The sequence below is a fragment of the Diorhabda sublineata genome, chromosome 3 (assembly GCF_026230105.1).
Source record: "Diorhabda sublineata isolate icDioSubl1.1 chromosome 3, icDioSubl1.1, whole genome shotgun sequence".
NCBI lineage: Eukaryota > Metazoa > Arthropoda > Insecta > Coleoptera > Chrysomelidae > Diorhabda > Diorhabda sublineata.
In genome coordinates this window covers 41,267,947-41,284,600 of record NC_079476.1, presented here as the reverse complement: position 1 = coordinate 41,284,600, position 16,654 = coordinate 41,267,947, and the positions used below count along the sequence as shown (strand labels likewise).

Here is a 16,654-nt window from a genome sequence, read left to right as displayed (position 1 = left end):
GAAAGATCTTCCATATCCACTTTATAATTCCCTGCCTGTCCTGTCTTCGAAATCCAGTCAAAACCGGTCCATAAAACGCTCTGGTCGGAAGGTAGAAATTTTTTGTTAACAATGCCCCTAAAATCAAAGAGAACAATCATATTGAATGTTGATTTTCACGACTTCTCATGTTAACTTCCACTCCTCACTTTGAAATTTGAGTTCTACATCAAATTGGTAAAATCAAGAGTCTTCTTCAATGATATCTTGGTTGCTTCCAATCAATCCTCACAGCACTCAACCCACTTTCCGTTTTGAAATCGAGAGCCTGATTCATTCATGCCAAGTTTTTGTGTTAGAATTTTATGAACGATTGTTTTGGGGATTGATAGATATGTCTGTCAATCTACGGTCTTTAAGAATCCTTTTTACTTCTTCTCGTCTTCTTTTTAATCACTTGAATTGTCACCGTAAACTTCTTTCAAACACTCAAAAATCTTACGGCTGTTCTTGCCCAACAAGCGTGCTTGCTGAGCGTTGCAGTGCAGCCTGTCGGTACTCGCATCCTGTATAACATTCGACATCTTTATGTTTTGTCCGGACAAACCTCGTATACTAGAAGATGATAATCAAGTCCTATTGAATCAGACGATTTATCTCTCCAAGAAATTACTCAACATCTAATAAATCATGATGAATCAAATGGTCTCATTAGATCACATAGTTATCGATTTTTTATTGAGTTCATGAGGCGGTTGTACCAAATACTTTTGTGTCCTTTGTCTATGCAACAGCAGGGCCAGAGAGCATCATAATTTGAGAAAAGAATGGCCTATTAAAAAAAAGTATACTCCGAGCAAAATATAAGTCAATTGTAGATGCAAATAAAATTATTCTACTCTCTGTATACATTACACTGGAACTATGTGAAGGCGGTGCACAAAAATAGTGGTGCATTTTGTTATTTCCAAAATTCCAAAAGTAAAACTAGAAGTGAGAATATTTCTTAGTTAAGAAAAGTTATAAAAGATTTAAAGTCTTTTATCTGTTAATGAAAAAGCTGCTTGGAGGTAATTCAAAAAGGTTATGGAAGAATTTTTGGAAATAACAACTATAACAGCTCTTGTACATTTCAACCTAATTCTAATGTAAAATGACCTCAATCACCTGCTATCCAAATACTACTTCGGTATAGATTTTCGAGACTATCTTTGTTATTAATTGAATTACCAGGATTATCGATAATTAGGATTACTAAAATTGGATAAAAGATATTTCCAAATTTATACATTACGATACGAGATCTGATTACTTCAAATTAGCAAGAGTATTAACGTATTTATCTATTCGTTTTACTCCCAGACTGCTGTTGAGAGTGTTCCTTCTTAGTTTCTGTAATCATAGACAAATTACCACAGTAAACCGTCACATACAACCAGCGCTACCAAAATATAATGTTCAAGTAAGGATCTGCAGGAAAGATTTATTGGATCTCATTTTTTTCGCGAGAATTTGATAGCTGAGTGATATTTGAAACATCTTCGCATGTTAAAGTCCAGTTAAAAGAAAAAACTTGATTCCCACAAGATAGTGCACCCCCAAACTATGTTCGAAGTTAACTGGATAACCTGGTTTAGGAATTGGAAGACATGGATCAATGTAATGGCCACCTGGGTCACCTTATCTTACTCCCTAGGATGTTTTTCTGTGGGGACATTTCAAAATTTAGGACTACGTTAACCAACTATGTAATTTAGAAGATTTAATGGAACCAATTAATGAAAAATATGTAAAAAAAAACAATAATAAATAATAACCTAATTTTATTTAAAAGGAATTTTTCGCATTAGTTTATCAACCCTATATATTGTTAAAAATTTGACGCTACCACTGACATCGACACACACTATTCCTAATCCGATCCATTAGTCAATAGCTTATGTCCTAAAGTGTGGTACCAGCTTAGCTTCACATTAGAATGTGAGTTTCTGTCCGTGGGGTGGCATTTGCGATAATCCGGTCCATTTAGTAAATGTCCCTGTGCTCGAGAGCGACACGGGGGTGCTACTCTATGTTACTTATTCATGAATGTGGTGGTAGACGGTTTTAACCCCGTTTATTTTCAAAGTGGCTGGATAAGCTACGATACTTACCGATATTACATGCATATTTAAGGGTAGTAAGTTTTTACGAGGGCCTAATTAATATTGCGACTAAACGTGTTTTAATTATGAAGAAAAATTTATATCTATGTAATATTTTCGAATTTGATGTACAAATAATTGTTTCCGAATAAGAAATACACGTCTGTTAAATTTTTTTCAATTATCTAATTCATCATTCCAACCCTTAAACGAAAACTATGAACTATTTTTCATATATAAATCAGCAAAACCCAATAAAAGCAGATCACCATTTTGTTTTTTTGTTATATCGCCTTTTCGACTTCTGTTTCTATATTTTTAGTATGCTATTAATACAATTGGAAGTCATGGGGTGTAGATGGAAAAAGGTTTAGTCAAAAACCTACTCAGTTTTCACTTTAGACATCGTCGTATATTTAACTACTCGTTTCTACACCCAAACACACTTGAAAACTTATAGTCGCTAGTCTTAGGGTAGAAGATTTCTCAACGTAACTCACTATACATAAATACCAACATTATACCCGAAAAATAAGGTCGCGCGTACCGAATCTCTAGACGCTACGTAGCTCCACAGAGATCTAAGCGTTCTTTAACTGCTTGCTTCAATGTTCCGAGAAAAAATAAACTGTTTTTCGTTTTAAAACTTGTCGCCTGACTTCATTTAAGTGTGTTGGTTTTTCCTAACACGCGTATCAGGTATATAGAAGAGAATGGAATTAATTGCATGCTTTTAGGACACTAGAAAGTTTATAAAAGAAAGAAAACTTGGAATTCCCTGGGTGAGGTATCGCTATACAGAAGTGGATGGATTATCATTTTATTGAGGTAATTTCTTCGGAGAAATGTCCACCTGTATTAAGAACTTTTAAATGCGAGCGCACACGGCGTGGTGTGATTTTGAGTAGTTTAAAACTGAATTTGTAACCAATTGTTGTGTTTCGAAGTTCAAGAGCAATGACTCTGAATAAATAAAAAACTAAACTCATTTAGATCTGTAGGATTTATGATTAGAAATGATGTAAACAAATAAAAATGACACGTGTTCCATACTACATGTAGGTATTTGATTCAAGCGAAATATAAGTTACGTGGGGCTTTAATTTCAACGAGTACTAGAAGCAGCTGCGACCGCTTTGCATTTAATCATCCCGAATATTTGAAAACGTGCAATGAAATATGGTTTTCACACTCAATAAGTACAATAATTCATATTTGAAAAATGCACCAGCTCTTGATTTCCAATGGGTGTCAACCCGTGATCGTGGTTGTCATGAAGATAAGACAACTCGTGTGATAATGCAGCTCGTGATTTTAATTGATTATGTAAAATGTTGATGATTGTTTTAAACAATTTAAATTTATATCTGATCCAAATGAAATCCGACACGAGTTGAATTATGTATATACTCGGAGTACCTTTTCATTTACCTGAAATATCTCCGTTCCAAAATTGCGCATCTTAATTTCGACGGATTAAACGGATCTTCCAATTTTGTGTGTTGTACTGTCTGGATATGAAATCATCAAAGAAAAAGGTGATAAAAAAGAAAATCGTTTCATGGATATTCACAACAGTTATTTTTGTTTACTTAAGATTTATTGAAACGAGCAAAAGTTTCCCTTACGATCTATACCAAAATAAAATTAGGAGTGAATATATACTCGATGTGTTCGTTGGCAGCCATTATTTTTATATGAAACCATAAAACATTTTACGTTTTAGTAACAAATAGTCGTAGCAAATAAACCATATATTTCGAATCCTGACCGTCTGTACGCTGAAGGAATACAAGAAGAATGTACAACAGATTTACAGTATTGGTTTCGGTTTCGAATTTTCTTGAAAACTTTTAAGGATTTTTATACTTCTTCAATGGATTCCACAACACACTGGAGTTGAAGGAAACGATTTTCATCAGTTTTTCGACTAATAAAACAGTATTCTCATTCTTCGAAGCTGTTTCGCCGTTTACAATCCACTGTCTTAACCGATTTTCATTACAACAATATAATAGTGGATCCAGGTTTCATCTAAAGTTATGAATCGGTGCAAAAAATCCAACTTATTTGATATAAACCACGTCATTAGGTCATTAGGGCCTGGGAAATGTTAATTCGATTCCTCTCTCGTTTTCTATAGAAGCTGCAACTTCATTTTGGTACTATACGATGTGGGACTTTGTAAAAACTTAGTCGAGGGACATATATTTGCCCTAATAAGCTGTATAATCGGATTCAGTTCTCAATAATATGGTGGCAATCGCAGATCAGCAATTCTACGTTCTTTCAACATTTTGTTCATAGGTTTGACAAGAATTGTATCCAACATTTGATCGATATACTATTCAACAACGTGGGCATTAATTTCTTCGTAGTTTGGTAGGCAAAATTTTCATTACACTTAATATAAGAGACGGTCATAGTTTATGTAATATTTATAATCCAAATTGCTCCAAGGAATCAAGCAAAAAAGAAAATGTCGTACCAGCCCACACATCCGTTATTACAATGACCGAAATTAATAAATTAAAGTTTGAATTACTACTTCATACGCCAGATTCAGTCCCTTTGGATTATTTTCTGTTCCCAGACTTTAACAAACGGCTCGGTGGTCAATTATCAAGAGGTGATGTCGGCAGTTAACGAAATGGCTTGAAGTTTCTCATTATAAAAAGTGTATCCTGGGAAAAGTTTATAGAGCTAAAAGGAGATTTAGTTGAAAAATTATCATATTTCTTTCCAAAATTTTTGTATATTCTTTGTTGGGACCGTCCTCCTATAGTCGGAAGGCATTGCCTCAGTATGAAAACTGATTCGATCAATTCGAAATGATATAAATTGAAAATTATAGTTTTGAAACGACATATTAAAGTTTTTGCCTTCCACTGACAATCTAGCAGATTTAGTTTCAATTTGGAATCGTGTAGAGTCACTTCGTGATAAATTGTACCGCAATTCTTTTATTTTTAAACAATTTACAACCTTATAACTTGTACAGTCAAACAACAAATTTTATTTTTCTGCTTCCTTTCTTTAGAACCATGCATCGTCCTCTTAACATTCCTAAATCATTTGGGACAAGTTGTTGCTAAAACTACAGCTTTCTTCAATTCTATTCTCTATACTAGGTTGTGTAGGAATTTTTTTGGTTATTATACACTTTCACGTTCACCTGGTTTTTTGGCTCTAGAAAATCGAAAAATGGATGGATTTTAATTATCTTGGTCTCAAAATTACGGCGGATTTATAAAAAAAATTAGTAGAAATAGCTGGAATGAAAATTTCTCATAGTTTTACTGTTTTAAATCGTAAAAAAAACGGTTTTGCAAAATAATCCTTTACAAAAAATTATGGTAATTATACACTTTCGCGGTCACCTGGTTTTTTGGTTAAGTTAGGTTAGATTAGGTTAGATTAAGTTAGGTTAGGTTGGCTCTAGAAAGTCGAAAAATGGATGGATTCTAATGATCTTGGTCTCAAAATGTTCCATTTTACGGCGGATTTATAAAAAAAATACGAAAATTAAAAAAAAATAGATATTTTTTACAGTTTCATGACTTTAAATGCAAAAAAAATGACTTTCTACATATAATCCTTCGTAACTGTTTCTGACGTCGTGGAATCAAATTCGTATATTTTTTTTCGCAATTTACATAAAAAAATGAATATTTTGAAAAAAAAAGTTTTTCTACTATTTAAGGTTTAAAACTATTAAAAACCGCAAATTCAGCCACTACCCCCGTGTTTTTCATAAATTCGTCGTAAAATGGAACATTTTGAGACCAAAATTATAAAATTTATCTATTTTTCGATTTTTAATGGTCCAAAAACTATTAACATTGAAGAATATAGTACGAAACTATTCACGACAATTGATTATTTTTCATCTATTTCATTTTAAGCTATAAAAACTGAAAAAATCATTCTTTTTGGATTTTTTTTTAAAATGTTTATTAATCTATGTAGAATACAAAAAAAATATAATAACTTTATCTGATAATGAGATAATTTTTTGTAAAGGATTATTTTGCAAAACCGTTTTTTTCACGATTTAAAACAGTGAAACTATGAGAAATTTTCATTCCGGATATTTCTACTAATTTTTTTTATAAATCCGCCGTAAAATGGAACATTTTGAGACCAAGATCATTAAAATCCATCCATTTTTCGATTTTCTAGAGCCAAAAAAACAGGTGACCGTGAAAGTGTATAATTACCATTTTTTTTTCTCAAAATTAGGAAGCTTAACATTTATGTTATTTTTTTAATGTTATTGCTCAAATCTATTACGATCTATTATTATAATACGATGTTTATAATATCACCGAGGAAATATAAATCGTAATATACAAAATTTAATCAGCTGTAACTTTTTTTTCCATCATCTACTTTCATTTTAATAAAAAGTTGGTTGCTTTTACCAAAAATGACTAGCAAATATTCAAATTCTGAAGGTTTTTTAGTGGTTTTCGTTTAGATTTTATGCTCGACTTGATTTTAAATGAAGCGAAAATAAAAATGATCTTATAATTAAAAAAAAAAATCTTACGTAACTTATAGAGAATTGTACTTTTTTATTTTCAACGCTTCGGGTTTATCACTATAACGTTGCAATTAATGAAATTAAAACAATTAAAATGCCACAGAACGCACACCGCCGTCTGAGGCTTAACATTTTTAACGATATATAAATGATTTTTCGATGTGTAGCAGCTTTCAATGATAACTTCTACCCTCTCAAAATATTTCTTTTCATCAATTCAATCAAATAAAACCTGTTTCAACAACCTCTCTTTCAACTCTATCGTGTAGCTTCCAAATTCCTAAGAAGAAGCCTCAAACAACTTTTCAGATATTGTCTAGATTAACTTACTATTTGAGCGATCTATAGAGCAGAATGAGGTTCAAGAACAGAAGACAACGGCCAAGAAAACTGCGTATTAGCCACTAAATTTACTGTTTTTCATAAATTTCTGCCAACAATATAGTAAATATACCAGCAATTTGATCAGAAGCTTTTCCTTTAGGAAAAATTATTTCGTTGCTTTGAATAAACGTACTAGGCACGTGATTTCCTTTTAAAAATAGTTTCTTTGATTGTTGATCACTAAACCTAATTTTGGTCGAAAAAACCAATTAAACAAACAGTGCTATTAAAGTGTCTTCTACACAATGTTGGTACTACTTTAGAAAACATATTTCCATGGTCAAATAAACCATATTTCAAATAAAACCTAATAGAGATGAACAAATTATAATATTTTTTTGGTATCCTATAAAATATAAACAAATGATCAATTATTCTAAGAGTTTGATAAGTCGCTAGACCAATACTCTGGCCTTAACCTCAAAATTCCGCATTGTACGCCAAAAATTTTGCATTTTGTCACTTGCTGGTTGAATACCTTTGCATATAAGAAGATTATATGCCATGACGTCCTCGTATGATAAAAATATTTCTCCTGGAACTTCAAGATTAAGAAACAAGAATAAGTCACTAGAGGTCAGATCTGTTTGGTGTCTAGCCACATTATATAGCGTAGTACGAATGTCAAATAGAATCTAAGCTTTCAAAGAAGGGAAACTTTCAACGCTTGCCCAAATATATTTCCCAATACATTTTGATAAGTGTTGACATCTTCAGGTGGAGATCGGAATCGTTTCAAACAACCCTCCTATGTATTACAGCTTCTCCAATTGATAAAGTAACTAAGTATACATCATTTTTGATTTAGTTAAAAATGAAATTGTCTGAAGCCGTGGTCTAAAAAATGTTTTAACTCGGTTATAAACGGTATTTTTCGTTCTTACGACCTTACACATATGAAAATGAGACCCTCTTTCAGTTTTCCCTTGTCGTTGTTTCTTTCGCCACCGAATAACAAATGAATCCGAAAATTCAATCTTATCATCGAGTTACCCTATTTACAGGGCGTACAAATCAAGGGAGGGGCATATCCTCTCATCCACCAATAGCCGATACGCTCTGAAAAACAAGGGCTAGTCGCTTTAATAGAATTCCTTTTATACAAATCTAGTACGTGTCAACTCGGTAGGCGTACGAGATACAAAAGGGTCGATAAAAGTTACGAGGAAATGCGACGGCGCAATATCAAATTTGATCCTCAGTTGATTCTGTGACGTTCTAAGGATAGCGTCCTTTCGATAGTCCTGTGCGTTCGGTTCGGTTAAGATGATTAGTGGGAATAGGGATGAAAAGAGCGGTTTGGAAATTGAGATGTTTCGTGTACCACCGATATCATTGGATGATATTCCTGAGGTGTTACTATGTAAGTTTTCGATTTTTTTTTTTAGGAATTCGACTGGCGATTACATACTTCGCATTTTGCGAAAAATCCTTGTCATATTGCACGTACTTAATCATACGAACGAATTTTTGAAAATATATTTTTTGTTTTAGCGACGATACCGAAATGCGGCGGTTGTCACGAACTAATTTTGGACAGATTCATATTGAAAGTTGCTGATAGAACGTGGCACGCGAAATGTCTTCTATGCACCGAATGTAGGGTACAATTAACGGACAAATGTTTTGCTAGGAACGGACAATTATTCTGTAAGGAAGATTTTTTCAAGTAAGTATCAGATCTGGTTTTTATTCCAACATGAATCTTTATCAATGCACTTTATACGCATACAAATTATTATAAAATGCGACAAATAACGTAGTATATTAGTTTAAAGTGAACTATCTAATGTTATTTATAGATATTTACATCGACAAATCGATTTACAAATTGTTTCGAATGCTTGCTTGGCCCATATGGTTTTATCTCTACTCCAGCAATTTAAGCTCCGTGGTAAAACCATTCTTTGTGCTCAGATGCAAGTTTTAACATCTCTTTTTAACACAACATGTTTCCCACTCAAGAATATGACTAAATAGTGATCTTACGATACAAAAACCAGACCAAATTCTGTGTTATCTTTATCACTCAGCGGTATTAAGTTTCTAAGTTTATAATTCTTCCTTTTTCGATTGTGCCTCTAATAATTCTGATCATAGATGTATCTGCGTATCTTTCTGAGATAATACACCCGTGCAATTTAATATATCTGCTGTTAGACAAAGTCTTTATGGTCCCTGTAATATAGATACACGCATCTTAAGCCAAACGATTCCTCCACTTCCAAAAAAACTAAAATGAGAAAACAAAAAAGAGGATCAATCCGCTTGGCTCTATCTTTAACCTAAATATTAGTTTGAGACTCTCAAATTTGGTTCCAAAGGATGAAATTGCGTATATCTTCCACTTTAAAACAGAAAATGGTGATACCTATCTATCCATCTTTCTGGATAAATGAAACGTGTCTATTCGGAACATTAATTAACCAATTATAGCATCAATTCTTGCAGGAATTCCAAATATCATATCCTATTGAGAGTTTCGTCAAAGAATATTAATCTTATAACTGAAATGAAAATGTCAGAGGAAATTTTCTATGAAACCTCCATATCCTACATCCATACCTCGCCAAAATAGAGTCTTTCTCTCCCACGACTACTCATTTTCTATACTTTAAAGAATTAAAACAATTGGGAAACTAACTAACCTAGAAACAACAAATTTTGGTACTTCAATGCCATTAAATTGATGATTTAATTTATATTATTTCAAGAGAAACCCACTATTTCAGTTGTGATTTCAAATATAATTAGAACAACCACAGGGAAACCTCTCAAACCTTAATGAGTGCATCCATAAATGATTCATGTTTATAGCTCCTTAGTTTGTGGTAGTTGGAAACCTTATTATTAAGTTCATCATCAATTTGAATCGTTTTAGATTATCTATCTGTATAGTCTATTTGAAACGTATACGAAAATCAATTTCTCAAAAATTTTGCTCTAAAATATCTTTAAATTAAAATTATTTCTGGAAATACATTGTTTACACACATCGCTGTAAACAACAAATAATAATTCTACCTGAAAATGCCCACAACAACTGATCAAATGGTCATCCTATTGGGACAAGGCCAGAGTCAGCGAGAAGTGGTCAGTACCAAGAGACTGGTACAATGGTTCCGAAAGAAAAACCTGCACATACAATAGAGACGACCAATTCTATCCAAAAAGATCTCATGGAAACGCGATGAGTTTCTGAACAGTCAGAGGAAGACTTAATACAGCTAACCTTGAACTACTGGCCCCAAATTAACCTCCACCCACCGGCTACAATTTACCAGAGAACACGTTAATTGAACTAACGACCAATGGGGCTCTGTTCTCTTCTTAGACGTAAGCAAACTGGGCCTCCATGGTAGCAATAGAAGAGGACGTGTCTACGGAAGACCTGGAGCAAGTTTCTGCATAAAAGAAAACTTTTGGCAGAGTTTCCAGGTTGGTTTGTCCTGTTATTTCAATAGAAGCAACTGGCGGCGATTGAGGGGGGATTAACGTGGAGAAAGTGGAGTCGCTGAACATCAGACGAAGATTTAATACAGCTAACCTTGAACTACTGGCCCCAAATTAACCTCAACCCACCGAGCTGCCCGGCTACAATTTACCAGAGAACACGTTAATTGAACTAACGACCAATGGGGCTCTGTTCTCTTCTTAGACGTAAGCAAACTGGGCCTCCATGGTAGCAATAGAAGAGGACGTGTCTACGGAAGACCTGGAGCAAGTTTCTGCATAAAAGAAAACTTTTGGAAGAGTGTCCGGGATGGTTTGGCCTTGTGTTTCAATGGAAGCAACTGGCGCGGGGGGATTAACGTGGAGAAAGTGGAGTCGCTGAACATCAGACGAAGATTTAATACAGCTAACCTTGAACTACTGGTCCCAAATTAACCTCAACCCACCAAGCTGCCCGGCTACAATTTACCAGAGGACACGTTAATTGAACTAACGACCAATGGGTCTCTGTTCTCTTCTTAGACGTAAGCAAACTGGGCCTCCATGGTAGCAATAGAAGAGAACGTGTCTACGGAAGACCTGGAGCAAGTTTCTACATAAAAGAAAACTTTTGGAAGAGTTTCCAGGTTGGTTTGGCCTGTTATTTCAATAGAAGCAACTGGCGGCGATTGAGGGGGGATTAACGTGGAGAAAGTGGAGTCGCTGAACATCAGACGAAGATTTAATACAGCTAACCTTGAACTACTGGCCCCAAATTAACCTCAACCCACCGAGCTGCCCCGCTACAATTTACCAGAAAACACGTTAATTGAACTAACGACCAATGGGGCTCTGTTCTCTTCTTAGACGTAAGCAAACTGGGCCTCCATGGTAGCAATAGAAGAGGACGTGTCTACGGAAGACCTGGAGCAAGTTTCTGCATAAAAGAAAACTTTTGGAAGAGTGTCCGGGATGGTTTGGCCTTGTGTTTCAATGGAAGCAACTGGCGCGGGGGGATTAACGTGGAGAAAGTGGAGTCGCTGAACATCAGACGAAGATTTAATACAGCTAACCTTGAACTACTGGTCCGAAATTAACCTCAACCCACCAAGCTGCCCGGCTACAATTTACCAGAGGACACGTTAATTGAACTAACGACCAATGGGTCTCTGTTCTCTTCTTAGACGTAAGCAAACTGGGCCTCCATGGTAGCAATAGAAGAGAACGTGTCTACGGAAGACCTGGAGCAAGTTTCTACATAAAAGAAAACTTTTGGAAGAGTTTCCAGGTTGGTTTGGCCTGTTATTTCAATAGAAGCAACTGGCGGCGATTGAGGGGAGATTAACGGCGAACCGATACATGGAGAAGTTTTAGATGATCATGTCGGAATAACTTTTCAATCAAAATAACTTTTCTACACAAATGGTCACCCTATTGCGACAAGGCCAGAGTCAGCGAGGAGTGGCCAGTGCGCTGAACACAAGTCAGAACCAAGAGACTGGTACCACGGTGCCGGAAGAAAAACCTGCACATACAATAGAGAGATCAAGTCCTTCCAACAAGATTTCAGAGAAACGCGACGAGTCGCTGAACAGTCAGACGAAGACTTAATACAGCTAACCTTGAACTACTGGTCCCAAATTAACCTCAACCCACCGAGCTACCCGGCTACGATTTAGCAGAGAACACGGAAGACCTGGAGTAAATTTCTGCATAAAAGAAAACTTTTGGAAGAGTTTCCAGGTTGGTTTGGCCCGGTATTTCAATAGAAGCAACTGGCGGTGATTGGGGGGATTAACGGCGAACCAATATATGATCTGGTGAACCTTTTTCCTACAACAATAGTTGACGAAAAGGTAAACAGGAAAAACAGTTTTCTTCAAACTAGTATTGAAACTAATTTATATACCAGATTTAAGTAAAATTTTGACAGATGACATAAATAACGTACCGGAAATGAACAATCTGATCTAAGCCACTCCGCCTTAGTATCGTATCTTTTTTATCGAGAAAGATATTTAGTTTTCCTTCCTTTGATATATCCCTGCGCCCAGTATTTTTCAGTTAGTTAGTTAGTTGAATTAGTGAAGTAGAGTAGTTCAGATGTAACAATGCAGCTTGTGTATGTGTCGCGTGCTGTGGGTGCAGACGATTCGGCACGAAGTGTGCGAGCTGTGAGCTGGGGATCCCGCCGACGCAGGTCGTCAGAAGGGCGCAAGACAACGTCTATCATCTACAATGTTTCGCGTGCATCATGTGTGCGAGGCAGCTCAACACCGGAGACGAGTTTTATCTCATGGAGGACAGGAAGTTGGTGTGCAAACCCGACTACGAAGCAGCGAAAAACAAAGGTAATTTTCTTTTTACCTCTCATTAAAACTATACCAAACATTAATTTCACATAATCAATCCTTATACTTTACAATTACTTATTTCTTTATAAGCTTTCGCCTCGAATAAACTCTGTCAAAGGCTTTAGACATTTCTAAAAATACTGTTAATCTACCTTAGAGTTATTTTATCAGGACGTTTTGACGTTTTTTTTTTATTTTATATTTGTTTCTCATGTTTTTATAATTGTTTTTTGTTTCTATTCGTGTAGCTGCAGAATGTTTAGACGGAGATCAACCGAACAAAAGGCCTCGAACGACAATAACAGCAAAACAATTAGAAACATTGAAGACGGCGTACAATAATAGTCCGAAACCTGCCAGACATGTTAGGGAGCAACTTAGTCAAGATACGGGGTTAGATATGAGGGTAGTTCAAGTTTGGTTTCAAAATAGGTTAGTATAAATTGTAATTAAATAGTTGATATAAATTTGTGGTAGAAAAAATTCGATGAATTTTATTTGGTTTTGTTTCAGAAGGGCGAAAGAGAAAAGGTTGAAAAAGGATGCGGGAAGGACGAGGTGGAGTCAATATTTTAGATCAATGAAAGGAGGTTCCTCACCTAGACACGATAAATTATTAGATAAAGACGAAATGAAAGTTGATCTAGATAGTTTTAGTCATCATGGTAAGATTGTTTTTACACTTACAACTGACCAGAAAAGATTTTTCAACAAATTTCATTAATATTTTCAGATCTGAGTGACGATAGCTACGGTACTGTTGTAAATATGGGAATAGATCAAGACGTATCTTCACCACATAGTGGAATAGGAAGACCTTCATTTCTCCACGGGGCAACCTCTCCTTCATATCTACCTGGACATGCTTCTCCTCACGGTCACGATCACTTTTCTTCATATCCAGATCAACTATCAGTGTACGCCAGCTTAGGTAAGACAAATGGATCATTTCATATTAACATTGGAAAAAAAACTCAACACGACATTACTTATAAAAGGTTATCTACCTGACCCACCGCCATCAAACGCCTACCGATACACAACAAACAACAATTCTACCTGAAATAGACACAAGTGATAAAGCGGAAGCGATTAACCTGTTACAGGTCAGGCAAGGCCAGAGTGAGCGAGAAGTTGCCAGTGCGCTCAAAATGAGTCAGTCTGCTGTTTGCAGAATTTACCATCGTTACCAAAACATCGCAGAAAGATGACCGATTCATTTTGAAAGTCCTTAAAGAGCTAAGAGAAAAGCGGGATTGCCCGTAAATGGCTGGACAGTTATAAAACGACTTGAGGCAGCTCATCTTGAGCCACTACTGGCCCCCAAATGAACCTCAACCCACCGAGCAGAACACGTTAATTGAACTGATGAACAAGCTCTGTTTTTTTATCAGATGTTCGTGATATAGAAAACCGGAAGTTTTGCATGAAAGACGTGGCTTTTGGAGGAGGTTTCAAGATGATTTGGACTGATAAATGTTCAATAGACGGATCACGTCGTTCCTTACGGCAGTTTCATTGGCGACAATTTCATCATAAGTCAAGACAATGCCCGTCCACATACGACATTGGATTGGTCATTTATGGGATCAACTAAGAGAAAAGTTGAGGCTAGAAATCTTGAACCAGCCACGAAAACGGACCTCAAAATGCCACATAGAGTTGTTGGTAGAGCCGTGACATGAACAAGAAATAATTAGATCAAAAGATCTTGGTGACCGAAATTGTAGAGCCTCATCAAAAAAACTTGGCCTCAAGTATTATTTTTGTGATTTTATACTCAGAAATTCACAAATAAATTCTTCAAAATGAGTTTTTCCATCTGAGTGAATATCGAATAATTTTTTAATATTGTTTCAGGTCAAGGTGCACATACAGGTTTGTCGTTAACTCACAACATTCCTACAGGAGCAGACACTGATATCAGCAACGATAGTAGTCCGCGTGGATACCCCGACTTTCCCCCCAGTCCTGATTCTTGGCTAGGCGAACCGTCCAGTGCACACTACTGACCCCCCTCCGCCATAATGAAACATTTACCGTTAACGATACCAAAGAAACAGTTACCGAAGCCGCAAAAGACACAAAAAGATTATGGATCGAAATCACAGAGGCTCCCGAGGGATGGTTACCAAATGTCGGTGTTACTAAAAGTGTGGAAGAAGTTTGTGAAATTCTGTTCCAATGTTGAGTTGCACAATTATCGGTCAATTTCAAAAAAATATTGTATAAAGTTATGGGGGTGAGATGTATTGAAATTGGCTGTGACCAAAAATTTATGTCTTTTCTTTTTATTGTAAACGAAGCCTTATCTAGGTTTTACTAGATTATTTTTCTCAATATTTCCATGGAATACGGTAATGACAAGAATTAAAAATGAAAAAAATACAAGGAGAAAGAGAATAAAAGATTCAATATATTGAAAGAAAGTTGAGAATATAATTTTGAACGTGTCAATGGGAAAATTGTGGAAAGAAACATATGAAAATCCTCAGGAAAAATACCGTTGGTTCAAAAAAAAAAAACGAGAAACCTGCTGAAAAACTAGTTCTTGTTTCTGTATATTTGTCATTATTGTTTTCTTTGGTCAACATCTGAAAAAAACTCAATACAGAAAGATTTTTCTATATATATATTGTTATAATATATTCCGTACAAACGGCCAAAAATTGTCGTTTTTCCCACAATCGAAAAAATATATATTGTACAGTAGGTAGTACCTACATTCTAGTCAATGAAAAAAAAATTGATCTGTGTCTGTTTTAATATTCTAGTCGTCAAAATATTCAATTTTATTTATTGTTTATATAATGTCTATCGATAAATATAAGAAAATATGTGAAAAATGTGTTTTATTTTGTATCCACAAACATCCATAACATTTTTTACAAATACACTACTCGTCAAAAGCGCTGCACACTAGTTGCGTCCCTCGGTCGACCGAACATGAAAAAGCGTAAAGTTTAACAATGAGGTTAGGTTAGATTATGTTGTATCATAAAATTACTATAAATTTATAAAATCGGAACGCAACCCTTAAAAGTCTTCGCCCACCCCATAATCCAAACTTAAAACTTGCAAGTACCGACTGATTTATTTATTTTTCCCTACAATCAAATTATTTCTTCGGTATTTATGATTGTAGTTTAGTCCTGTGTGTGATTTATATTTTTTTGACCAAGGCATCTTTTTTTACGTATACGAATTGTTTTCGTTCTCACAAATTCAGAGTTTTTAAAATTGGTAAAACCAAGTAACTAACCACTGAAGATCGACGTATTAAATTGATCAGTAAACGTGATCGAAGACTTACGGGCTCAGAAATAGCAGCTCAGATCAATGAAAACCTAGAGATCTGCCTTTGAGTACTTCTACAATAAAAAGGAGATTTAGAGAAGCTGGTGTTTTTGGAATTGTTTCTATAATTGTTTTAAATTTCTCAAGACACTCTTGTGAAGAAACTTCTTCGAAATGTAAAAATAAAATTAAAAGTTTACAGTTGCCTGAATAACATAAAAATTGAACCATTGGAAAGTGGGAAAAAATTTAATGGAGTGATGAATTTTTTGATTCTAAGAGAAATGTTTGTGCGCACGTTGAAGCACGGACAACGATCCCAAGCAGTTCTCGAAGCTGTACAAAAAGTTCGAAAGAAAAAATGTCCACAAAGTAATTATTTTGCCGTTACGGTCGTCCGATACTCAAACCCGATAGAGTTGCAAAACAAATTTGAAAAGAAAGTCGGAAACATTCTGAAAATTGATTTATTTCTCGACATTTGAATGCCAAAATTGATCACCGAGATAATAAAAGTC

At 35.2% G+C, this 16,654-nt stretch overlaps 1 protein-coding gene across 2 annotated transcripts in view; it reads left to right on the top strand.

Moving 5' to 3' along the window:
- Positions 1-15,685, top strand: part of LOC130441356 (LIM/homeobox protein Lhx3) — a 52,615-nt gene extending 36,930 nt beyond the window's left edge. The window contains exons 1-7 of one of the 2 annotated variants that reach the window (XM_056774993.1): positions 8,296-8,416; positions 8,548-8,722; positions 12,634-12,836; positions 13,088-13,271; positions 13,353-13,504; positions 13,573-13,770; positions 14,700-15,612. In XM_056774993.1, coding sequence (XP_056630971.1) covers positions 8,320-8,416; positions 8,548-8,722; positions 12,634-12,836; positions 13,088-13,271; positions 13,353-13,504; positions 13,573-13,770; positions 14,700-14,851 — 1,161 coding nt within the window. In that variant the 5' untranslated portion in view covers positions 8,296-8,319 and the 3' untranslated portion in view covers positions 14,852-15,612. Of the gene's footprint in view, positions 1-8,295; positions 8,417-8,547; positions 8,723-12,633; positions 12,837-13,087; positions 13,272-13,352; positions 13,505-13,572; positions 13,771-14,699 lie in introns of those variants that run through there. The other variant, XM_056774992.1, reaches the window with a different exon arrangement.
- The last annotated feature ends 969 nt before the right edge of the window (positions 15,686-16,654 follow it).